The sequence below is a fragment of the Dendropsophus ebraccatus genome, chromosome 4, assembly GCF_027789765.1.
Source record: "Dendropsophus ebraccatus isolate aDenEbr1 chromosome 4, aDenEbr1.pat, whole genome shotgun sequence".
Taxonomy (NCBI): Eukaryota; Metazoa; Chordata; class Amphibia; order Anura; family Hylidae; genus Dendropsophus; species Dendropsophus ebraccatus.
The window spans coordinates 67372233-67398997 of record NC_091457.1 but is presented as its reverse complement, the minus strand read 5'-3'; the positions used below and the strand labels follow the sequence as shown (position 1 = coordinate 67398997).

Here is a 26765-nt window from a genome sequence, read left to right as displayed (position 1 = left end):
TTCCAAAAACATGACTTCTGTTTTATTGTGGCACTTAAATAAATATAAAGCGCTTTTGGTAAGGTTTTGGATGAGTAACAAATTCCTTGATTGTTTGGTAAGTGAGAGTCATCTTTCAATTTTCCACTTTACTGGCCTCTATTAGTTTCTCTTTAAACCTTTCTGACCTAGTGCGGCTTTCAGCTCTATTGGCCTCATACTGAAAGACAAAAGACAAAAAAAAGAAAAAAAGAAAACCATAGTTAAACAGCAGTAGTAACCATATTGATAATAATCAATAACCCAAACAAAAGAGCCTTTTCCATGGACTGAAGTCAGTATATGGATATTTTTTAAAGTGACTCTGTACCCACAATCTGTCCCCCCAAACCACTTGTATTTTCGGATAGCTGCTTTTAATCTAAAGATCTGTCCTGGGGTCCATCCGGCAGGTGATGCAGTTATTGTCTTAAAAAACAACTTTTAAACTTGCAGCCCTTGTGTCAAACGACCGTGGCTTAGAATATCTGTGCTCTAACTTTGCACCACCCCTCCGTCCCTCCTCCCCACCCTCTTCATCATTAGGAATGCCCCTAGAACATTTTCTCCTGTCTGAACATTGCACGGGTGCCTTAACGATCCAGCCCATGTGCAGTGCTGACACAGGTGATGAATAGTAGAAAATCTGCCTGGAGCATTCCTAATGATGAGGAGGGCGGGGAGGAGGGACAGAGAGGATGTGCAAGCCCAATGCATACACAATCTAGGCCACAGCAGCTTGACACAGGGCTGCCAGTTTAAAAGTTGTTTTTTAGAACAATAACTGCATTACCTGCTGAACGGACCCCAGGACAGATCTTGGATTAAAAGCAGCTATCAAAAAGGTACAAGAGGTTGACGGGGACAGATTGTGGGTACAGAGTCGCTTTAAAGTCAGGAAAAGGACATTTTTTTTAATGTTTAATGTAAGTAGTGCAACATATCAAACTGTATAAATTGAGTATCATAATTGTACTGACCTGAAAAATAGACATAACGGTTTTACTGTGGCATAAAAATAAAGCCCCAAAAAGTTTCAAAATTTATTTTTCTTTTCTTTTTATTTCACTTTACAAATATTTTTTTTCTGTCTGTAGTATATTTTATGGTAAAGTGAAGGTTGTTATTATAAAGTACAATTATACCTGCAAAAAATAGGTCATCATTTGGCACTGTTTAGACGAGCGATGAATAGAAATCCTGTGGCAAAGACACTCTAGGCCACACTAGTATGGCACAGTGCTGCAAGTTTAAAAGTTAATTTTTTGCTCTAACCAAGGCACCAGGTGTATTTTAAAAGGCACAACAAGTAAGGATTTACTCTCATCAACTGGATGGTACTAGCGGTTTGGCCAACAGGGGCGGGGGGGGGGGGGGGGGGGAATTGATTACATGTCCGGACTTATTGCTCCCCGTGCCCACGGTAAACGGCGGGACCGGCCACAGAACCCCTGCCATGCTCTGGGGTCTCTGGAGCTGACATGTCATGACTTAGCTGTTGGCCTGCCCGGTCCTGCCGCAAGTTAGTACTTGCAATGAATTTCCCCCCTGCCCCTGCCGGATTTTATAATCCGCCGGACTTCTCCTTTAACCTGATGAACCCTACAAGTTAAATTATGTTAGTTGAGATAGTAAAAAAAGATTAAAGATTAAAAAGGCACCAGGAAGCCCTTCGAGCAAAAAAAAAAAAATTCTCTCAAAGCTGTTCTACTGAAAAACAGTTCTCCCTACTAGTTCCATACACATAATGATTCATAAAGCAAGAATAAAGTTATCAAAAGAAAATATACTTTTCTTTCTGACACTTGTCTCACCTCTTTTCTTAGGCACTTCCTCATCTCTCGGTCAATATCATTGCATTGTCCAAAATATTTCATAAATTTATTCTGGTGGAATGATAAAAGAAACATTTTTATACATTCATTTTAGAGTAAGACAGTAAGGTTGTCCCCATTAAAAAAAACAAAAAACAAAAAAAAACGTGCCCCCTTTATGTGGCTACGCAATTTCCGTAACTCCCATTGACTTTAATAGGAGTTGGGTAAACAGCATAGCCTTGCAAGTTACAGTGTTTACACAACTCAGCAGGAGTTATGTAAACAGCATAGCTAGTAAGCTACTCTGTTTGTGCGACTGCCATTAAAATCAATGGGATTTAAACAAATTGCATAATTTGGCAAAGGGGGCCAGGGAGCCATCCATCTGAAGAAAGAAGCATTTCCCAGTGGCAGTACTTTCATATAGAGGACAATTATGGCATTATCCCAAGGATACGTAATAATTGTCCCAGATGGGTATACCCCTTAGAATTAAGCCCAGAAAGAACAACCCTTCATCCTGTCCACAGACAAGTAGACAAATGCACTACATCTCTCATGTTGCCTTTGAGAAAGGTTTAAAAGGGTTGTCCCCATTATTGTTTTTACTACATGATAAGAAGTGCTTATCTAATTGTCTATGAATAAAGACAGGGCCACACCAAAGGAGTCCCTAAACTAAGAGGAAAGTCAGCTGAACCCTCTGATTTCAGTGCGACTAGCCAACTAGGTCTATGGGACTGTGTTGATTCTCCCCCGAAGGAGGGGACACATTCAATTTTTCCTTTTGTTCTCAATTCTGTGTTACTTACTTTATAGCAAATACATAATTACAGATATGACACAAAATAATGTTTAAAGGAAATGTTTAGCCAAATTAATAATTACAGGGCCGGCAGGGAGTGAGAGGAACATAATAAACAATCTATACTTACCCGTTACCGTGCCTTTGCAGCGCAACATCCCAGAGCTCCCAGAACCTCCGGATGTCATCTTCTCTTCATTTCTTACTACGTCATAATGCATCAGGAAAGGGTGGGAGATTGCCTGCTCAGCCAGTCAGTGACTGCAGCGGTGTCCTGCCTCAGTCACTGACTGGCTGAGCAGGGCATCTATTAGTTGGGTCGTGATGTAGCAGGAGAGGAGAGATGAAGAATCCCGGTGAGGGTTCAGGAGCAGGACGCGGTGCTGCAATGGCATGTGGATCGTAAGCATAGGTTGTTTATTATGTTCCGACTACCCCCTGCCCATTCGTTTTTTTCGTTTGTTTTTTGCCCGGACTTCTCTTTTAATAGCTGTATATTATGGGTTCATAATAAAATACCTTATGCAAATGAAAGTAAATTAATAGCATATAATTATAATGACAAAGAGGAAAAAAATATGGACTCACCTTGAAACTCCTATATATATAATCTTTTAATGAGAATGTGGAAGAAACATACAGCCAAAGCAGGCAGTAATTGTTTTAGAAACATTACAATTTAAACTAGTCTGCAGGTAAAAGCAATTTATTTATTTTTATCAATGATATGGGAGGAATTAATCATAATAGATGTAAATGTGTTTGTGTGTATAGGTGATCTCTGCATTTACGGATGTGTTTTTTATGCGCCAAATTTATCAAAATGGCAGACCTTCATAAATTTGAGCCCACTGAGAAGCTGATAAGTTTATTTGCAACCCTTTCTCTGCCATGTGAGACAGAACCCAGACATCTTGGGAGTGCGTGTAGGCTCCACTGACCACAAGGTTGCAGCCTATGCAGATGACCTTCTCTTCTTTCTTACGCAGCCTTCTGTGTCTCTCCCTAACCTTCTTTCTAAATTGTCCAAATATCAGGCTCTTTCCAACTATAAAATTAATCTCCAGAAGTCTGAAGCGCTCAACCTTTCTCTTACCCCTTCCCTTGCTTCTACTCTTGCTGAGTCTTTCCCTTTTCGCTGGTCAAGTTCTTCCCAGTCTTATTTGGGAGTCCAGCTCACACCCTCTGTTTCTGATTTGTTCAAAACTAACTTTCCCCCAATGCTAAAAACTATTGAGGCCGACTTGTCCAGATGGCACAAGGGCATCTTTACTTGGTTTGGTCATTGCTCAATATTTAAAGGGGTAGTGCGGCGCTAAACAATTATTGACAAAATAACACACATTACAAAGTTATACAACTTCCCCATGTTTCCCCCCACCCACGTTAGACCCGGAAGTGTGGTGCATTATACTCACCGCATCTTGTGTCGACCCCCGTCCGCCATCTTGAGACAATGACGGAGTCTTTGGGAGGCCGGCCGAACCGTTCCATCCGTCCTTCATACCGGCCCCCCTCTGCCGCGTCATCAGCAACTCAGCCGCGATTGGCTGAGCATAACTGTGCTCAGTCTATAGGTGTAGCCGGCTCAGCACGCACGAGCCCCCACTCCAACAGCGTGTGGATATCAAATCAAGAAATTCACCTGGGCTCAGGGATGCAGTGCTCAAAATTCTTGCTTTATTTAGTGATCCATAACAGCAATGGAGACAATCAGTAGGCTCTCTCAGACTCACGCCAATGCGTTTCTGGTACGTCACGTACCCCTAATCATGGCTAAGGTAAGGCCATGCAGGTGAGTATAAATAGGTGGCCCAACTCCGCCCTAAAGCGTGATGGCGTCAGATGTTCACAAATGTACACACCCATTAATAAGCAAAGACATGGCTAAAACCAAATCGTGTGTTAAAGTTACCAAGTGTGAACAACAACATATATTGTCAAACAAACTAATAGTCAAATAGACACATGTAAGTACTAGAATGAGACAATCAATTTCACAACCTCTTAATAGTACAATAGAAGTTCTCTACGCAGATTTAAACCACTAGGAATGATAGTATTTAGATGAAAAATCCAATATGCTTCTTTTTTAAACAAAGAGCGTCTAATATCACCTTTTCTAGTTGGTAATTGAACATGATCTATGGCAAAGGCTCTAAACGAATCCAAATTGCCATGGTGTGTATACACAAAATGACTGAAAGCTCCGGATAGGTTGCGGTTAGTAGAATGTCCTATGTCGTACATATGTTCTACTATGCGAGTTTTAAACTTCCGTGTAGTGCAGCCTACATACATTAGGATGCATAAAGTGCCTAATATAATGTACACTACATTTGTACTATTGCAATTTAGAAAGCAACCTATCCGGAATTCCTTGCCCAAGCTGCTACAATGCTCCTATAGAAGCCTTTGCAGCTAAGCCACGTTGAACGTTTTTGTTTAGGACTCGAAGGAGAAAGAACATCACCCAAAGTGGAAGCTCTGCTGGACACTACCCGACAGCCTTGCATAGAATTCATTAAAAGCACCACTTGGTTCCTTATGTCGCACAATTATTTTAGGTATTTTGATAAATTCTATTTACAAACAAGCGGGGTTTCTATGGGGGCCAAGTACTTCCCGTCGCTTGCTAACCTCACCATGTCCCACTGGGAGGAAATATACATTTACACCAGCGACAACCCATTCCTGGACTCCATTCAATGGTACGCCAGATTCATTGATGATATGCTGCTCATTTGGGATGGCCTTGAATCTGACGTAACATTATTCTTGGAGTATGTGAACAGCAATAGCATGGGCCTCCGCTTTACCTACAATTGTGATAAAACGAAAATGATTTTTCTTGATCTTGAACTTACCAGTACACTATCATATACAGTTGGGACTAGAACACATAGGAAACCAGTGTCCGGAAACATCACATTGCACGCCATGAGCTCCCATCCTAGGCATACTATCAAATCCATCCCGGTAGGAGATGCGCCGGAATTGTAGTACGGAGCAGGTATTTAATGAAGAAAGCAAGTGTACACAAGATAGACTTATGGCCAGGGGGTATCCACATTGGATGCTTGGGCGCGCTGTTAATAAAGTAAAAAAATTGAGATAGACACGAATTGCTAATTAAAAAAGTCAAAAACACCTCCCAACGTATTCCCACACTTGTCACCAGGAACAGTCCACAATTCAGACAAATTAAAGAAATCATTCTTAAACATATTCACATACTGCGGAGTGACCCAATACTAGATCAGATTCTACAGTCAGGCTGTCGGGTAGTGTCCAGCAGAGCTTCCACTTTGGGTGATGTTCTTTCTTGTTCGAGTCTTAAACAAGAACATTCAACGTGGCTTAGCTGCAAAGGCTTCTATAGGTGCGGACAACACCCTTGTCGCACCTGTACTGTAGCATTGCTAAGTAAATCTTTTACCAGCAGCTCGAGCAAGGAATTCCGGATAGGTTGCTTTCTAAATTGCAATAGTACAAATGTAGTGTACATTATATTATGCACTTTATGCAACCTAATGTATGTAGGCTGCACTACACGGAAGTTTAAAACTCGCATAGTAGAACATATGTACGACATAGGACATTCTACTAACCGCAACCTATCCGGAGTTTCCAGTCATTTTGTGTATACACACCATGGCAATTTGGATTCGTTTAGAGCCTTTGCCATAGATCATGTTCAATTACCAACTAGAGGAGTTGATATTAGACGCTCTTTGTTTAAAAAAGAAGCATATTGGATTTTTCATCTAAATACTATCATTCCTAGTGGTTTAAATCTCCGTAGAGAACTTCTATTGTACTATTAAGAGGTTGTGAAATTGGCTGCAATAAAGGATGAGGTAAGTGTGAGTTCAACTGCTAGTGGCTTGCCGAGGTTAACCTATGGAGTGTCTGTACCCTACAGACTGAAGTATAAATAAGAAATAAAAAAGGTATAGGTCCTCAAGACAAGTCAGGGAATGGTTGGAAATAATGTAGTATAGTAATTGAAATAGTGATTGTGTCAGGACTAGTCACTAAGAGAGACAAAATGGCAGACACAGACAGTGCACCCTAAGCTCAGCCCCGCCCACTGACTCTACCTACTTGCCCCCCTAGGCTAAACCCTAGGGCAGCAACTGGCTTGGTGGGATACAAAGACAAGACAGACAGACAAAACACAATAAAGAATAGTCGACAGTCCGGGTCACAACAATCGGGCAGCACAGTACAAAATCACAATCCAAAAGCAAGGTCAATAAACAGGCAGTATGGTCAGGGCAGGCAGCTAGCAGGAATGGTCAGAAACACAGGCAAAGGGGTCAGCATAAACAGAGCAAGAAAACCAGAACCAGGCAGAGACAAGCTCAATATCCGGCAGTGAGAGGCAGGCTGGCAGACACTATATAGGAGACCAGAGGTCCAGTGCAGGAGCTGATTGGACCAGACCCCTAATCTCCTAAGAACACCTGGGGCAAGAGCAACCTGACCAGACAAGTTAACCAGCATCAGAGTTAACTCCGGAGTGGCCAGGAGTATCTCAGGCAAAGCGGGTGTGGCTGAACAAACACAGAAGGAAATAGGCCAGTGTTCAGACAAGGCCCAGGACACCGCAAAAACATACAAAAACACTGAATACTGAATATCAGCGCCATCTCAGGCGCGCAGCACGAGCCAAGGGGCGCATGGAGTTCGGCACAGGCACATTCATAACAGTACCCCCCCTTTTATGAGGGGCCTCCGGACCCTCACTTGATAAATCAGGTGTAGGCGGAAAATTACCTCTCACCACACAGGTTTGAATGTCAATAGTAATATCGCTATCCGTCTCCCACTCATCAGCGGAGGACTCTGAGATAGAAACAGATGAGTTACAGACCGAGTTATCATCACCACGATTTTCATTCACATCAGGTACAGGTATGGCAGGTTTATCAGAGGAACAGTGTATGCCCATTTCCCCAATGGTTACCTGTGCGCCCAGATGACCTTCCTGGTAGCCATCTGGACGCTGATGTTCTGATCGCTGGGGACGGATGGGGCAATGGCTGATGTAGTGACCACTGTTCCCGCAGTAAAAGCACAGGCCATTATGTCTCCGGAATTCTTGTCTGGTCCTGACATTCAATACTCCCAGCTGCATAGGTTCCTCCTCTGAGACGTCAGGGGAGGATAAAGGTTTTTCAGCAGGCACATTTATGACAGATTGGTAGACAATAGATGGTCCAAGAGAATAATGAAGTAAAAAACACTTTACTTGATGAGTTAAAAATTATGGTACCATAACCGATCAGTATAGAAAATAAACAATCAGATATAAAATCATATATAAAAACATGTGTAAGAAAAATGGTTTCTTACACATGTTTTTATATATGATTTTATATCTGATTGTTTATTTTCTATACTGATCGGTTATGGTACCATAATTTTTAACTCATCAAGTAAAGTGTTTTTTACTTCATTATTCTCTTGGACCATCTATTGTCTACCAATCACTATTTCAATTACTATACTACATTATTTCCAACCATTCCCTGACTTGTCTTGAGGACCTATACCTTTTTTTTATTTCAGGTTGTGAAATTGATTGTCTCATTCTAGTACTTACATGTGTCTATTTGACTATTAGTTTGACAATATATGTTGTTGTTCACACTTGGTAACTTTAACACACGTTTTGGTTTTAGCCATGTCTTTGCTTATTAATGGGTGTGTACATTTGTGAAGATGTGACGCCATCACGCTTCAGGGCGGAGTTGGGCCACCTATTTATACTCACCTGCATGGCCTTACCTTAGCCATGATTAAGGGTACGTGACGTACCGAAAACGTGTTGGCGTGAGTCTGAGAGAGCCTACTGATTGTCTCCGTTTCTTTTATGGGTCACTAAATAAAGCAAGAATTTTGAGCACTGCATCCCTGAGCCCAGGTGAATTTCTTGATTTCATAACTGTGCTCAGATAATCGCGGCTGAGCACAGTTATGACGAGGCAGAGGGGGGGGCAGCATAAGGGACAGATAGAGCGGTGCGGCCAGCCTCCCGAAGACTACGTCATTGTCCCAAGATGGCGGACGGGGGTTGACACGAGTTGCGGTGAGTATAATGCAACACACCTCCGGGTCTAGCGTGGGTGGGGGGAAACACGGGGAAGGGGGCCATTCACATACATTACAAAGTTGTATAACTTTGTAATGTGTGAGTTTTTTGTGAATAATTGTTTAGCGCCGCACTACCCCTTTAAGATGAATATTCTTCCTAGACTTGTGTATCTTTTCCAAGCCCTTCCAGTTACGGTGCCCTTGAGCAATTTTCGACAACTCTCTACACTCCTGACTAAATTCATTTGGGCTCATAAGCAGCCAAGGATCGCAAAGTCTGTGTTGTTTCGACCTAAGTCACGTGGAGGCCTGGTCTTCCCAAACTTATTCCATTACTATGTCGCTAGTCACCTCTCCAGAGTGATGGAGGCATGGCAATGCCAGTCTACTAAGTTGTGGGTCGGCCTGGAGGTGTCTCTTTCTTCTTTCTCTTTATTGGCGGCCCTGTGGCTTCCTACTTTTGGTAGGCTTGTTGGGCATCATCCTACTATTGCCCCAACTGGAAAGCTCTGCCATACACACTTTTCTTTTGCCTCTCTCGCTCCACATCCTTCTCCCTTGTTCCCTGTCCTAGGTACCCAGTCTTTCCTGGTCGGCAATACAGATTTGGTTTTCCATGCCTGGTTCCTAGCGGGTACTTTTTGAGCTAAATGCTTTCTTCGTGGAACTTCCTGGGTGTCTCTCTCTGAGCTCAAAGATCTCCAAAACCCTTCTCCTTTGTGGTTTTGGAGGGCACTACAATTCCCCAATTGTCCCTAATTGGCCCCTTCTGGAAGGAGGTGTGGCGTATTGCCTCTCCCTTCACAGACTTCTCGATTTCTTTTTCTCCATTGCTCTTTCTCCAGCACTTGTCGGACATTCCCCTCGAATGTTACTACCATTCTGTTCTCCGCCATCTGATCAATGCTGCAAGGGCTTGTATCCCTGATCTCTGGCGTCAACCTGCTCCTCCTACTGTCTCTATGTGGTTTCGGAAGGTGTAGGACCTTAAGCATATGGAAGATCTCACGGCACAATTGTATGATCATAACTCCTGCTTTTTTTGGACCTGGTATTACTGGGACCATTTTGTTGAATCGGATGAGTATAAGACTCTTCTGACTCAGTGAGGAGTTTCCCTTCCCTTCCTTTTGTGTGATGTCTCTTTCCCTCCTTGTAGTTCTCCTTGTTTCTTTTTCTCGCTTACTATTCTTCTCTTTCCTCTATGATGCCACGGTTCTAGCAATTGTTGAGCATTAGCTCACTCTTTATGGATGATAGTGCCCTATTTAATTGTGGCCTTGCTGCCCTTCCCGCTTGTCCTATAGTTAGTATGTTACAAGTGTTCTTCCGCCCTTGTGGCGTCCTCTGTTTGGCAACCGACTGTGCTTGTTATATGGACAGATGGTCTATTACTATACTGTATGTTTGTATTTTTTAAAATGAAAAATGAATAAAAATTTAGAAAATTTAAAAAAAAGTGCATTTGCATTAGACTTTTGAACAACGTTAAGGCTGCATTCCGACGTTCCGTGTTCCTCGCGGAGCACGGACGTGAAATGCCTATAAAATACTCTCCCTCCACCCGGGCAGCATCTGTAATTAGATGCTGGGAGTGGGAGAACTGTACAGATATGCCCGCACTGTAATGACAGTGCTGCACGGCTGCTTCATTACAGCACAACGCATCCCCCACTCCCAGCATCTAATAACAGATGCTGCCATGGCAGGGGGGGAGAGTCCATTACAGGCATTCCACGTCCATGTTCCATCCGGAACACGGAACGTGTGAATGCAGCCTTGAGGGTTGTTCTTCAGAGTTTAGTGTATCATGAAGGCAATGGTGTAAGGCTGTAAGTTTTGGGTATGTTAGTCATGATTCTATCAGGTGGTCAAACAAGGAAATGTACAAGAGGGATGGTTGTCACCCATGACATATTGGTACACAGGTAGTTGATGAAAAATTCAGATTGGACCACCATTGTTTTTGGCCAGACATTTAAACTAAATAAATGAGACAGAAATATAATTGATGAGGATAATTTCTGTCCCTTACCAGTTAGGACAAAGCAGTGTGTTGGGTTTTCTGAAAATGCAGCTGTTGGTGCAGTAGATGCAGTGGTCGGTAGAGATGAGCAAATTTGCCAAAGTTCCGGTTTGTCTGAACCTGAACTATCGGCTTCTGATTGCCGCTGTCTGCAGCCTCCGTGAACAGGGTGGATACAGCCTAAGGACCGCCTGGAAAACTGGGATACAGCCAATGCCAATGTCTGTATCCCAGTTTTCCTGGCGGTCCGTAAGGTTGTATCCACCCTGTTCATGGAGGCTGCAGATAGCGGGAATCAGAAGCCGATAGTTCAAGTTCAGACGAACCCGAACTTTGGCAAATTCGCTCATCTCTAGTGGACGGTGAAGTTGATGAGGTTGTTTTTGGTAGGGTAGATGCAGTTGTTAGTTCAGTAGATGCACTTGTCAGTGTAGTTGATGCAGTTGTTGTTGGTAAGGTAGATGCAGTTGTTAGTTCAGTAGATGCACTGGTTGGTGTAGTTGATGCGGTTGTTGGTGGGGTAGATGCAGTTGTTAGTTCAGTAGAGGCACTGGTTGGTGTAGTTCATGCGGTTGTTGGTGGTGGGGTAGATGCGGTTGTTGGTGAGGTAGATGCAGTAGTTAGTTCAGTAGATGCACTGGTTGGTGTAGTTGATGTGGTTGATGGTGGGGTAGATGCGGTTGTGGGTGGGGTAGATGCAGTTGTTAGTTCAGTAAATGCACTGGTTAGTGTAGTTGATGCGGTTGTTGTTGGTGGGGTAGATGCAGTTGTTAATTCAGTAGATGCACTGGATGGTGTAGTTGATGCGGTTGTTGTTAGTAGGGTAGATGCGGTTGTTGTTGGTGGGGTAGATGCGGTTGTTGTTGGTGGGGTAGATGCAGTGGTTAGTTCACTAGATGCAGTTGGCGATAAGAGTAAAACAAAGCATAGTATTACTCTTCGTGTAATTTGTACAAATGCTCATAGCTTAAGAAACAAGATCTATGAGCTGACGATATCTAGAGATGATTTGGACCTCATTGCTTTAACAGAGAACTGGCTCAAAGACAATGATTGGGAAATAGCCATAATGGGATAAATTTTGTAGAGGAAAGATAGAGCAGGCAAACCTTGGTGGGATAGCCATTTATGTTAGGGATAGTCTAAAATCTACAGTCATCCATAATACATAAGATTAGCTGGAGACTTGGTTCGCATGCAAGCTAAGGCTATGTTCACACAACATACATTTTATGAAAAGAACACTTTCATAGTGCTGTCCATGGCTGCAGACAGCAGCCCTAGGGACTAGTGATAAGCAAACTTACCAAGCACTCGGTAAGTACTACGGACATGTGGACCTGGCCCAATGGTTTTCAAGACAAGAATGAATCAGAACAATGAGAGTTTGTGTTTCAAAAGTAAGGATAGGCTATACCCTGGGTGTAATATTACTGTTGGGCTGGTTAAGGGCTCATGATCCACAAATCTATATCATAAAAATTAAAGTCTGTCTGTCTGTCCCGTATAGACTTCCAAACGCCTGAACCGTTTGACCCCAAATTTGGCACACAGATACATAGGGTGCCCGGGAAGGTTAGAGCGAAGGTCCCGTCCCCCCAGATGTACAGGAGGGGGAGGGGGAAGAGCAACCCATAGAAAGGAATGGGAAAATCTCCACACTGCACACACAGGTGATATAATGAGCTTTCCAGCTGTAATGGCAGTTGGAAGCCTTAGCAACCAATAGGATTACTACTTTCATTTTCACAGGGAGCTGGAATCTGATTGGTTGCTAGGGCCAGCTGTCTCACAACAGATCCCCAGAAATAAATACAGTGACGGTGCCTTCACACTAACCGGATCCGCAGCGGATTTCATGCTGTGATTTCATGTCCAGTGTCATTTAACCCTATGACACTACATACTCGCAGCGAGATTGGAATCCCGGTGAGAGTATGTAAATTAACCCCCTCGGCATCCGAAGCGTAACTTACACTGACAGAGGCACCTATTATCCCGCCCGCACAGGTCGCTGTTAAATCGTGCAGGCTCCCCTCCAGTGTGTTCAGCACTGTGCTGCCGGGCACGGTTCTCTCCTCACGGCTCTGGACGCTGCACACACCGCTCCACACACCGCTCCACACACCGCTCCAGCTTGCTTTGTAGTAGTGTCATAGGGTTGAATGACATTGGATCCGCAGCGGATTTTGCTGCAAATTCGCATCGTGAAATCCGCTGCGGATCCGGTAGGTGTGAAGGCACCCTAACAGCGTACAGTGTATACAGTAAGGGGCTTACCTGCTGGGTGGTGGTGTTGGGAAATGTATATAGTAAGGGGGTGTTAGGGAATGTACACAGCATGGGGGCTACCTGGGGGGAGGGTGTATATAGCATGGGGGCTACCTGAAGGGGGGAGTGTATACAGCATAGGGGCTACATGCAGAGGGGAGTTTGTACAGCATTGGGGGCTACATGCAGAGGGAGTCTATACAGTATAGGGGCTATCTGCAAGGGGGTCAGTGTATACAGTATGGGGGCTACCTGCAGGGGGGGGGGGGGGAGTGTATACAGTATGGGGGCAACCTGCAAGAAGGGGGGGGAGGGAGTGTATACCGTATGGGGGCTACCTGCAAGGGGGGGGTGTATACAGTATGGGGGCTACCTGCAGGGGGTGGAGTGTATACAGTATAGGGACTACCTGCAAGGGGGGTGTATAGAGTATGGGGGCTACCTGCAAGTGGGAGGGGTGTATAGAGAATGGGGGCTACCCGCAGGGGTGGGGGTGTATGCAGTATGGGGGCTACCCGCAGGGGTGGGGGCGTGTATACAGTATGGGGGCTACCTGCGGGGGGGAGTGTATACAATATGGGGGCTACCTGCAGGGAGGGAGTGTATACAGTATAGGAGTACCTGCAAGAGGGGGGAGGCGGAGTATATACAGTACGGGGGCTACCTGCAAGGGGGGGGGAGTGTATACAGTATTATTAACTTTAAAACCTCTTTTGTGTTGTCCTCACCAAGGATGAAAGGTAGTGCCCAAGAGGGCCAGATTATGATGATGCAGGATTGTGTATGCACCTATTATTATAAACTGCATGTTTTCTGCACACACACACACACACCTTACTACACACTAGAGGTATACAGGACCCCAGAACTATACACTACAGGTATACAGGACCTCCACCAACTATATACTACATGTATACAGGACCTTCACTAACACTGTCAATGTTGTATATAACCAGGCTCAGCATAACACTACCAATGTTGTACATAACCAGGCTGTATATAACACTGCTAATGTTGTATATAACCAGGCTGTATATAACACTGCCAATGTTGCATATAACCAGGCTCAGCATAACACTACCAATGTTGTACATAACCAGGCTGTATATAACACTGGCAATGTTGTATATAACCAGGCTTAGCATAACACTACCAATGTTGTACATAACCAGGCTGTATATAACACTGCCAATGTTGTATATAACCAGGCTGTATATAACACTGCCAATGTTGTATATAACCAGGCTGTATATAACACTGCCAATGTTGTATATAACCAGGCTCAGTATAACACTATTACTGTTGTATACCCGGCTGTATACTGTATAACACTGCCAATGTTGCATATACCCAGGCTGTATACTGTATAACACTGCCAATGTTGCATATAACAAGGCTGTATATTACACTGACAATGTTGCATATAACCAGGCTGTATATAACACTGATAATGTTGTATAGAACCAGGCTCTGTATATAAAACTGCCACTGTTGTATATAACCAGGCTCTGTATACAGTCTGATTACATGATCACATCTCAGTTTGGCTACTAGGTATTTAGGATGTTTAAAGTTTTTAGTTTATTTCTAACCTACAATTTACATAAACAGTGCTGAAATGTCGGGGTATATAGCGTATAAAGCAGGGGTGGGGAACCTTTTCCATGTCGAGGGCCGGTCGGGCATTAATAAAACATTCGCGGGCCGCATACCGTGCGCGGCAGTTAGTAGCGTAGGTTTGAAGCACCCGGGGCAAGACAAAGTATTATTCCCCTAGTGCCCTGCTATTGTAGTTAACCCTCTTTGATGCCCCTTGTACCTGATGTGAATCCTTAGTGATGCCCGGTAGCCAGAGTTAGGGTCCTATTCCACTGGACGAGCAAGGACGTAAACGAGCGCCGATCTGCTAGATCGGCGCTCGTTTACTGGGCCTATTCCACGGCCCCGATGATCGTGAAACAAAGGCTGCAGGGACATCGTTACCGATGTCCTTGCAGCCCTAGCTTCATACATTACCTGTCCGGGCACAGGTCTTCTTTTCACGCTCCTGCGAGCCGCAGCAGCTTCAGAGCGGGGCTGTCTGAACTGACAGACCGCTCAGCCAATCATTGGCCGCGGCGGTCCTGGACAGTGATTGGCTTAGCGGTCTGTCAGTTCAGACAGCCCCGCTCTGAAGCCGATGCTGCTGCGCGGGATCGGGAGAAGAAGACCTGCGGCCAGGACAGATAATGTATGGTTCTGCCGAAATAGTCGGTCGCCGATGCGCACCGCTGTTCAACCGTAGCGATGCGCTGGTGGCGAACGACGATTTTAGGTCTAAACCTATCAAACTTAGGGGAATAGGACATGCACAGCTCCCAGTAAATGAGTGCACTATGCCAGCACACAAAGAGGAACTAAATAAAAACAAAAACAAAGGTATGTGCTATAATGGCAAAGTCAGCACACCAAATGGTGAAAGTATAAACTAATCAGGTACACAATACAAAAATTACAAAGTCCCACTTAAAACCATTTAAAAATCCCAAACTCCAGGGAAAGCATATGGTCTAATGCAATCCAAGACAAGCAGCCCCATAATTAGTATGTAGTACCCCTATCATATAAACATATAGATATATAAATCTAAACGCACAGGTCACCAAATCAAAAATTACAAACATAAGTAAGAAACCGAACGTGCAGTAGAAATAAATAATAATGAGACAATAGAGCAAATGAAAAGAAAAAAAGGAAAAAACTGTGAAAGAAGATGACGAAAGCTGTATATCACCAAGTGAAGATGATAGGGGTAAAAGGGGGTGCCGTCTGAAGATCCCCACGCGTTCCGTCTGTACACTCGGACTTCCTCAGGTCTAAACCTAAATGAACGATCAGAGGATGACACGATCATCGGCTGATCGTTCTCTCTATTACACAGAGCGAAAATCGGCCGATTATCGCTCCCGTGGAATAGGCCCCTTAACCTCCAGTGATGCCCCTGGTAGCTGTAGTTAACCCATTACTGATGTACCTGGTAGTCTAGTTAACCCCCTGTGACGCCCCTTGTAGTCTAGTGAACCCCCAAGTCATGCCCCTTGTAGTCTAGTTACCCCTAGTGATGCCTCTGGTAGGCCTAGTTAACCCCCCCAGTCATGTCCCTGGTAGCCTAGTTAACCCCCTCCCCCAGTCATGTCCCTGGTAGCCTAGTTAACCCCCAGTGCCTGTCCCTGGTAGCCTAGTTAACCCCCAGTGCCTGTCCCTGGTAGCCTAGTTAACCCCCAGTGCCTGTCCCTGGTAGCCTAGTTAACCCCCAGTGCCTGTCCCTGGTAGCCTAGTTAACCCCCAGTGCCTGTCCCTGGTAGCCTAGTTAACCCCCAGTGCCTGTCCCAAATAAAATAATACACATCCCACTCACCTTTCCTCCGCTCCCACACTCCGCTCACACAGGTCCTCTTTCTCTCCTCTAGTCTGCGCCCGTCTTCTCCTGCAGGCGGTGCACGATGAAATGATGTAATCGCGTGCAGCACACAGGAGAAGGAAGACGTGCGGCGCTCTGGTGGGGCAGGGGACGGCACTCACAGCATCCTGTGACAGCTGACAGACACAGGAAGATGCTGTGTATGCCGCCTCCTGGCCCACCAGAGCGCTGCACGTCCCAGGGGAGCCGCGGGCCACATCGGGAGGTCTCTGGGGCCGGATGCGGCCCGCGGGCCGGAGGTTCCCTGCCCCTGGTATAAAGGGATATATAGAGCTCCTGGCGATTTTCCCCTAAACAAAAAAAACAAACAAGGGCATAGATTTGCCTCCTGGGCGACCTTGGAACAAATCTAATTAACACTGACGACACTTTATACGCGGGCAGCAGCGGGTACATTTTCTAGTTTCTTCTAATTACCAAACATGGAATTGAGAAGTAAAGGTGAGGAAAATTGGCGTCAACTTCATGGGGTTAATTTTACATTCCTCTGGAACAACATTGTAGGATAATGAGCAGAACTTGATCAATGTATGTTTTTTTTAAAGGACAACTCCGGCGAAAAAATTTTTTGGCTTATGTAACACACATTGCAAAGTTATATAACTTTGTAATGTGGTTAAATACCCGGTCTGGCCCCCTTCCCCCACTTTCCGACCCCCGACCACCCCGGAAGTTAAAGAATGTATACATTACCTATTACGGTCGTCACGGTCCTCTTCTCTGGTGTCGGGTGACGTCAGAGCTGTGGGGCGGTCCGGGTCTTCTTCCTCTTCGGCGTCTTCATTGAGAGGGAATGGGAGAGAAAAGGCTGCTGGTGCACATGCGCACCAGCAGCCTTTTCATTGGCTGGAGCGCATCACATGGCTTCCAGCTTGCTCAGCCCTGATTGGCTGAGCTTGCTGGAAGCCATGTGATGCGCTCCAGCCAATGAAAAGGCTGCCGGTGCGCAAGCGCACTGGCAGCCTTTTCTCTCTCATGGACCCGGAAGCAAGAGACATCGCTGGACGACGGACGCAGGTGACGGTGAGGCGGACGGCGGGCGAATGGAGTGGCGATCGTCACCGGAGGGATGGTGAGTATGGGGTCTGTGTGTGTCTGTGTTTTTTTTTTGGGGGGGGGGTCCCGCCGGAGTTGTCCTTTAAGTCTTACAAACCAAGTTTCACAAATGCCAGTGTTCACCTGTTAAGCATTGTTTTGTGTCATATCTGTGGTACAGACTGTATTTGCAAGAAAATAAAAAGCTAATTTACCATCCTCTTACTATAAGCGTTCCACAATTTGTGCCATGGGAGATACATTAGCTAAAACTGTATGTCATGGACAATGCTCTGTACTATCCCGCCCCCATTCATCCTTCTTAGGCCACCCTCTTTATTTAAAGGCACACTTACATCTAGGTGACATTGCTTGAGCAAATTAATGATCACGTTGCATTCGTCTGTGTGTAGGTGAGGAGACAAGTCTGGATGCATCTTACGTTAAGGAGCAACTGTGTGGTTGAAGCATAAAAGAAAATTAAATCCAATAAAACTGACAGAAGAATGCTTATTACTATTGATCCAGACATAGCTAGCCACGAATATGCTTAAGTACTACAGCAATTCTAAACTACTGACACTGTTACATAACTGTTAGGTCAAGGAGGCACATGGTACCCTCAATCTTTCTCTATGATGGTGCAATACCCAGCAGACCATGTACTGTACAGACAGTGAAACAGTAGGGGCTGCAGATTGACAGTCAGCAGGAAGGCAGCAGGTGTTTAAATGCAATCCTAGAGATGGACGCTATCTGTAAGTTAATAAATCTCACATGCAAGTTTCACCTTCTTATTGGATTGCTTTAACATTACAGGTAGATATGTGTTGTACAACTGATATGTTTGTTCTTCATGATGCTGCACCATGCAGTACTGCCGGGGGTTTGCCAGGGAGAGGTGTGACGTGAAACCTATTTAGTATTGAAACTTAAAGGATACCGGCTCCACCCCAAGACATACCATCACTGGATGTCATGCTCTGCCAACTAGAGGGACAAAAAATAATTAATTAATGAAGTGTTTGATATACTGTGATGAAGCATGTTGTAAATTATTTACGACTATAAAGCAATAGTGATACACTATGTTACGTCTGGTACTTCTAGGCATAACACAGTGAATATGTTCCTGGAGTGCTCCTTTAAAGCGACTCTGTATCCACAATCTGAACCCCCAAACCACTTGTACTGTGAGATAGCTGCTTTTAATTTAAGATCTGTCCTGGGGTGCATTCGGCAGCCCCGTGCCCAACGGCTGTGGCCTAGATTGTGTATGCATTAGGCTGGCACAACCTCTCTGTACCCACAGGATGGGGAGGAGGGACAGAGTCGCTTTAAGAATCCTGCTAAACTGAAGGGGAGAGGTCCATGGCATGACTGCAGCCCTGCTTTTTTGTTTTGTTTTTCCGATCAGGGTATGGATGTTCCCTAGAACGTGCCAGGACAAGAATGTGGCTAAGCACTTTCCCCAGCCCGCTGCAACAGGCGGCTACATAGACACGCAATAGGGCTAGGTGATTTGGCCAAAAAAATGTAATCTCGATTTTCTTTTTAATTCTCAATTTAAGTCTCAATTTTATCATTATTATTTTTTTTCTAATTATGAAGGGTGTAGTAAAGGCATAAAGGATGAGGGGTGTAGTAATAGACATATAGTAGGGGAGTAGCAGTAATAGGAGTAGTATCAGGATTGGGTGTAGTAGTAGTAATAGTAGTGGGAGTAATGATAGTAATAGTGGGAGTACTAGTATCAGGAATAGGAGTAGTAGTAGCAATAGTAGTGGGAGTGGTAGTAGTAGTATTAGGAGAAGCAGTATCAGTAGTGGGAGTAGTAGTAGCACTAATATTATTGGTAGTAGTAGTATCAGGAGTAGTAGTAGCAATTGTAGTGGGAGCAGTATTGAGAGAAATAGTGCTGCAGATAAGTAAACAAGATTCCTATCACACTGAAAAACACACACAGAAGAAAGGGTTTTAGGACTCACCAGTATATTTAAGTGACTTATTTTATTTAAAAAAAAATTTCATTAAATGAAAAAAGTAACTTTAAGTTACTGGTGACAACCCTATTTTCTGTGGCATAGCCTCCTCCTGCGCTGGATTTACCATGATTTCCACCTGGTAGCAGGTGGAAATCATGGTGGAAATCTACACTTGCTTGTGAGCAGGTGTAGATTTCTGTGCCCATCGTGTAGAAGACGCATGTCCTGTGGGCGGAGCCTAATTTCGGACCGATGTACGAGTACGGCAGTCTTAATAAATGTCCCCTTCTGTGTTCTTTGCTTTGATTTGTGTTCTATGTGTAGGGAATACAGATCAAAAACTAATAGCTTGTAGCATCACTTAGAACAGTGGGAAAATATCATTTTTTTTTTTACAATTGGAGCTCCTAGTGCCTGCTACCTCACCTCTTTGGCAGTATATTGTATATCCTTACAGCAAATGTCGTGTGCTCCCTGCCCCGTTCTTCGAAAAGCCACTGTACCATGTTGTGTAAATACGGTATATTCATTAAATAATAAGTTATGCAATTCTCTATTCATTAGATAAGTTATGCAAATCTCTGCTTGATGTCAATAAATAATGTCATAGCACTAACAGTAAAACAAGATCAGGGTTGGTTTTCTGCCCTGTAATACATTCATTTACTGACCGAAAACCAAAATTTTGAAAAAGGGATAGGAATGAAAACGCCACGTGCACCACATGCACTCTAGCCACAACACTGTACTCAACTATTTTCCGCATTCCCATAAAGAGCCTTAGGAGTCCCATTCTCAAGACTGTGGGGTTCTCAGTGGGTAGATCCCTCATGACCCAACACTTATCCCCTATCCTGACTGTGGTGTCTATGGTGGCAAAACTCCTCTAATAAATGACAAAGCTTCTTCAATGTCAATTGGGGTTCAAGAGCAAAAAACATGCCTTTCTAATGGTCCCATTCATATACCAAAACCTAACAACAACACAGAGGAGGAATAGATGCTACATAGACACCCCTTATCACAGCTATCACAGATCACTTGTAAGGTGTCCTGTATTAAATGGACCACCTACTTTTTAACCCCTTAAGGTCAAAGCCAATTTTCGTTTTTGCGCTTTTGCTTTTTCCATTTTATGTTTAAAAGTCCATAGCGCTTGCATTTTTTCACCGAGAGACTTATATGAGCGCTTATTTTTTGCGAAACCAATTGTACTTTGCAATGACCGGCATTATTTTTCCATAAAATATGCTGCGAAACCGGAAAAAAATAATTAGCGCTGTCAAATTGAAAACAAAAATGAATTTGTTTTAATTTCGGGGAGTTTTGCATTTACGCCGTTCGCCCTATGGTAAAACTGACTTGTTATGCATGTTCCTCAAGTCATTACGATTACTATGATATATAACATGTATAACTTTTATTGTATCTGATGGCCTGTAAAAAATTCAAACCATTGTTAACAAATATATGTCACTTAAAATCGCTCCATTCCCAGGCTTATAGCGCTTTTATCCTTTGGTCTATGGGGCTGTGTCAGGTGTCAGTTTTTGCGCCATGATGTGTTCTTTCTATCGGTACCTTCATTGCGCATATACGACTTTTTGATCACTTTTTATTACATTTTTTCTGGATTTGATGCGACCAAAAATTGCGCAATTTTGCACTTTGGAATTTGTTTGCGCTTACGCCGTTTACCGTGCGAGATCAGGAATGTGATTAATTAATAGTTCAGGCGATTACGTGTGCGGCGATACTAAATATGTTTATTTATTTGTTTATGTATTAATTTATATTTATAAAATGGGAAAAAGGGGGTGATTTGGACTTTTATTAGGGGAGGGTTTTTTTTTATTAATAAAAACACTTTTTTACTTTTTTTTTACATGGACTAGAAGCCCCCCTGGGGGGCTTGTATATGCATAGCACTGATCTCTCATAGAGATCAATGCTGTGTATATACACAGCAAAGATCGATTAGATTGGTCATAGATTGCTATGGCCTGCTGCAGGCCATAGCAATCTATTGCCGAGCCGGGATCAGCGTCATTCCGACGCTGAGGCCCGGCACGGGCAGAAGAACGAATCCGACCCACTAGACACCAGGGATAGTGTGCATAAAGCACTTCAATGCAGCTGTCAGGTTTGACAGCTGCATTGAAGTGCTTAATTAGCCGGCGCGGCAACGGGACCCGCGCCGGCTAACAGAGGCACTGCCCGGCTGCACATGTCAGCCGGGATCAGCGCCGTTCAGAGCGGGGTCCCGGCGGGACCCCGCTCTGAACACCCCCCGTGGCACCATGACGTATCAGATACGTCATGGGTCGCTAAGGGGTTAAAGAGTTTTGCAGTGACTGAGGTATGTATTTAAAAAGCAATAATGTAAGCTCTGCTAAAAATGATTATACACCTTTATCCAAATAATGCCCACTAGAATTCAACAGAAACCGCGGAATGCGTTTCAGCACACCACCTGGTATTTGGAACAGCTGGTTTCCCCCACCCCTTCCATTTGATTTGATTGGTGCTTACTGACTCTTTTATATTCTATCTCCTTGTTTTTCCCCCTTGGAGGGCGGCTTGGGCCCTGGCTGTTGCTGCAGCACTTCACTGCCTGCGCCTACTTTAAGTGCGACTGGTTATGTTACTAGTTCATATTGGTTCATATTTCCCTTTCCAAGTGTGGTAGAGAAACTGTCACCAAGGAATACCATCAGGAAATTGGGGTCACCACTTGGTTCTTCATATCTTCCACAATGTCCAAGGACTGGACTATTGCTGCATTTACACGGAACGATTATCGTGCGAATTTGCACGATAACGATCGAATTCGAACAATAATCGTACGTGTAAACGCAGCGAACGATCAAGCGACGAGCGAGAAATCGTTCATTTCGATCTTTGAACATGTTCTCAAATCATCGTTGGTCGTTCGCAAAAAATTCGCAGATCGTTCCGTGTGAACAGTCGTACGCCGATTTAACCAATGTGTGAGATAGGCTTAAGCGATCGCAAAACGAATTTTCCGTACGATATATCGTACCGTCTAAACGCTGAGCGTTATGAAAAAAAATTTGTTACTCCGACAATGTTAATCGTGCGAATTATCATTTCGTGTAAACGCAGCATAAGTCTTTCTCATTGTGCTGTTTATGTTTAGTAACTATGGACTGTGGAACTGTATTTTTGCTTGATGCACCTATTATTTGGTAATGTCTGCCATGCTCCCCTGCCTACACCTTTCCTACCTACCCCATCCTTCAGAACCTGCATGGAAGGAATGAAAGCTGGAAACTGATTGGCTACTGCAGGCAAGAGCCCCACTCCTCGTCTGTCCCAACCTATATACACACACTTGATGCCACGACGATGACTTCTGATGTAAGCCATAAAAAATAAATCTGCATCCATGAAATCCATGAAAAAGGTAGCATAATGTGACTGGGCTGAATACCAGTTTATGATCAGATCTACTCACATTATTTAGAGGAGGGAAGGGGAACCTGCAGCCTTCCAGCTGTTAAAAAACGACCAATCCCATCCTGCCTGGACATGAGGAGAATTGCTTTGGCTGTCCAGGCATCATGGGAATTGTAGTTTTGCAACAGCTGGAGGGCCTGGCTTTGACACCAGTTATAGAGCAGTGTTCTCCAGCTGTTACAAAACTACAATTACCAACATGCCTAAGGCATCCTGTCAAGACATGCTGGGAGTTGTAGTTTTACTACAGTTTGGGGGGAGGGGTCTCTCCAGAGCCTTGTAAACAGGTGGGGGCCAGTGACCTCATCTACCTCCTCTGTGGTGACCTTGCAGAAGAGTTCAGGTCATGACCTCATGTGTCATATCACTAGGCAGAGCGGACAGAACACATGTCAAGCTGCTGCTGAACTACATGCATCATAATGCCAGGCTGTTGGTACTGGGCTATGCTGGCACTTGTAGTTCCACACCAACTAGAGATCTTCAGGCAAACAGCCCTGTAAATAATGAGTGACACAAGAGACGGCACTGTGCACACATTCCTTACCTGTACAACGGCCGGTACACAGTGGGCACACACCCGACCTCTCTTACAGCTTCAGGGACTCCTTTTTACATAACACAGCAAAAGCTGTAATCTAACTGGCTGAGCAATCTGTCCATCATTACCAATCCAACCAATTAACCGCAAACAATGAAGCGAAAGGACCAAGACAATAACCAATAGATGGGAAGGGGCGGAGTAACAGCCAATGAATTGAAACTGTATACAGGGTAAGGGGCGGGATAAGGTTACGTCATCAGGCGACATAGAAACTGCATGCCGGCTTGTTGGGATGGAGTCGCTGAGAAGTGACGTCAACAGTAGTCGACAGTGTCGGCGTGTGATTGGTTGGTTTGAAGATACAGGTTGTGAGCGCCATGGCTCCGACGCCCGGGAGTGCCAGGAAGGCGAGGCGACAAAGGTAATATATAGCGGGGCCCGGAGGCAGCGGCAGTCGTCTGTGTTATAGGATAATGGGTCTGGCTGTGGCTGGTGAAGACAGGGAGGCGAATGGGACCTTTCCCGCCTTTACTGTACTGTTAGCCCTTACTGGTAATAGCGCGGGTGATACTGGCCGGCGGGGTTTATTAGAGGAGGTATAGGCTGGGGATACGTGTGCCAACAAGGAAGGCCTCACACAGGACGGGACTGACAGAGGGGCCATCCAGGGAAAGAGATCAGGGGGAGGCTTATCAAACATGGTGTAAAGTAGAATCGGCTCAGTTGCCCCTAGCAACCAATCAGATTGCACTTTTCATTTTTCCAGGAATCTGAAGAAGAAAAAGTGGAATCTGGTTGCTAGGGGCAACTGAGCCAGCTCTATTATACCCCCCTGTGATAAATCTCCCCCCTAGTCTGCTGTGTCGGTGGTCTTGGGCATCTGTAGAGCTCATTGATCCTTTGGAACTACTCAGAGATTTGTATGACAATCCAAGAATGTTCTGGGCACAGGAGCCCCCTCCGCCCTGCAGCAGGATATGTGCGGGAAATGGCCTGGACTTGTGTTTGCAGTGTGTGTGCCTTTGTCCCAAAGCCATAAGGTGCTGAGAACACTACGTGGGACTAGGCACTTCACATGTGATCACTGGGGGTCGGAGAACACATATCCCCACTGTGTTTTGGGGTGGGGTGTTATATTAGTTGTCTTATAATGGAACTGTCCCTAGTATGTATGAGAGAGGGAAATTAGAGAGTGAACTCCATTGCCGGCAGGGACTGACATGCTGCCTAAACAAAGGTACAATCGTGTACTTGAGGTAAGATTCTTCCTTGAAGTGATGGATAAATGAAGAGGAAGGTATAATGTATGTGAGGGGGATACACCGTGCCCAAAATGGGGACTTAGTGGCCACCTTTATAAGACTTATAAGGCAGGATGCTAGATGTAACACTCAGAAACAGGTAGGAAGTATTGTCTAGTTGCAGAGGGCAGGATTTGTCTGTGTTTATGGATCTCTGGTTGTGTTTGTTGTATATACAGCAAATCTACATGATTGTATTGTCCTGTCCTATCTTCTTTGCAGTGCTGATACTTTCTTTTTGTATTTCCCCCAGTATTTCTATTATGGATGAACGCCTTGCCGAATTTATTAAACGGATGATTCTACGCATGCCTTTGGCTGAAGTCATGCCCACGCTAAAGTCATGGGGGTTTTTAGCAGAAAAGGAGCTTGAGTCACTGGCTCTGCTGCGAGTAAAGGACAGTCTAGCAATGGAAGTTGTTAATCTCTGTGAGGTAACCTGCTTTTAGATCATGGTAATGGGCGCATGTCTGTCTGCATTTATTTTTTAGGGTACGTTCACACTTACCGGATCCGCAGCTGATTTTCTGCTGCGGATCAGCAGCAGATTTCATTTAGATAAATGAACACAGCATCAGATCTGCACCATCAAATCTGCTGCGGATCCTGTAGGTGTGAACGCACCCTAAGGCCCCATTCACACGTCCGTGTCAGTTTTTACCGTCAGGAAATCCTGATCAGGAGACCTCAAAAGTCATCAGGAAAGTATCAGGATTTCCTGACAGTAATCCGTTTTTACCATCAGGAAATCATCAGGAAAAACCTTCAGGATTTCCTGATGAGTAAAAAAAAAAAGTGTTTCCAACAGGGGCATGATGAGAGTTGTACTTCTGCAACCTAGATGGCCACAGGCTGCAGAAGTACAACTCCCATCATGGCCTGTTAGCAGGACATGGTGGGAGTTTTAGTATTGGGGGGGGGTGAAGGGCTGTTTATCTCACCTGTCGGCGGCGAAAGAACAGCGGCGGCAGCTGGTGGGAGTCCCGGGCGGGCGGGTGCAACCTGCTGCGGACTCGGAGAGGGGGGGGGGGGAACAGCGGTCGGGCTGGCGGCGGGGTGATGCGATGCGGCGCGGTCATCGGGCGGCGGCGGCGGGATGATGCGATGCGGCGGGGTCATCGGCGGGGTGATGTGATGCGGCGGCGGGGTCATCGGGCGGCAGCGGCGGGGTGATGCGATACGGCGGCAGGGTGATGCGATACGGCGGCGGGGCGATGCGGCGCGGCGGGGTGATGTGATGCGGGGTCAGCGGGCGGCAGGGTGATGCGATGCGGCGCGGCGGGGTCAGCGGCGGGGTGATGCGATGCGGGGTCAGCGGGCGGCGGCGTGATGCGATACGGCGCGGGGTCATCGGGCGGCGGCGGCGGGGTGATGCGATGCGGCGCTGCGGGGTCACCGGGCGGCGGCAGCTGATGTCCGGGTGCAGGGATCCCTTGGGTGGTGGCGGCGCGGCGTTCGGGCAGCAGGGGTGCCGGCGGGCTGTCAATCATCCGGAATCACGGGAACTTTCCTGATGTACATCAGGAAAGTGCCCGTGATTCCGGCGCCCCCATAGCCTTCTATGGGGGCGTCCGGGATGGAATTCCGGACAAAAATAGGACATGTCCTATTTTTTCCGGATATATTTTCCGGAACGGACACCCTTCCGGAAAAATCCGGAAGGGTGTCCGTGACCAATTAAAGTCTATGGGTCCGGAAATCCGTCCGGATTTCCTGATAGGAAATCCGGATGGTTTTTCCGGACGTGTGAAGGGGGCCTAAGGATGTTTTTAGTAGAGCTTTAAATCCTCTGCTTACTTTGACTTGTTAGGGGAGCTTTCTCAGTTACAATATATACTGCTCAGTTTAACTCAAATGTATCAACCAAGCTCCCACCCAGTAATGGCTGCAAGCAGCTGTTTCAGATGTTGGCAAAAAA

The 26765-nt window shown here is 45.2% G+C and overlaps 2 protein-coding genes across 4 annotated transcripts in view; one reads left to right on the top strand and one right to left on the bottom strand.

Annotated features, from left to right (window-relative positions):
- On the bottom strand, positions 1 to 24065 carry CMC2 (C-X9-C motif containing 2). 2 transcript variants are annotated; one of them, XM_069966015.1, is made up of 5 exons: positions 23550 to 24065; positions 18481 to 18527; positions 17894 to 17964; positions 1833 to 1904; positions 1 to 199 (listed from the first exon to the last, which is right to left on the bottom strand). In XM_069966015.1, exons 2-5 carry the CDS (start codon positions 18515 to 18517, stop codon positions 116 to 118), a joined length of 264 nt encoding a protein of 87 aa, XP_069822116.1. In that variant the 5' UTR covers positions 18518 to 18527; positions 23550 to 24065; the 3' UTR covers positions 1 to 115. The 2 variants fall into 2 exon arrangements, with proteins under 2 accessions (XP_069822116.1, XP_069822117.1); XM_069966016.1 differs by lacking the exon at positions 18481 to 18527 and having other exon boundaries at positions 17894 to 17991; positions 23550 to 23921.
- CENPN (centromere protein N) overlaps positions 23615 to 26765 on the top strand; it is a 29562-nt gene continuing 26411 nt past the window's right edge. The window contains exons 1-2 of one of the 2 annotated variants that reach the window (XM_069966014.1): positions 23615 to 23967; positions 25101 to 25281. In XM_069966014.1, coding sequence (XP_069822115.1) covers positions 23924 to 23967; positions 25101 to 25281 — 225 coding nt within the window. In that variant the 5' untranslated portion in view covers positions 23615 to 23923. The remainder of the gene's footprint in view (positions 23968 to 25100; positions 25282 to 26765) is intronic. The other variant, XM_069966012.1, reaches the window with a different exon arrangement.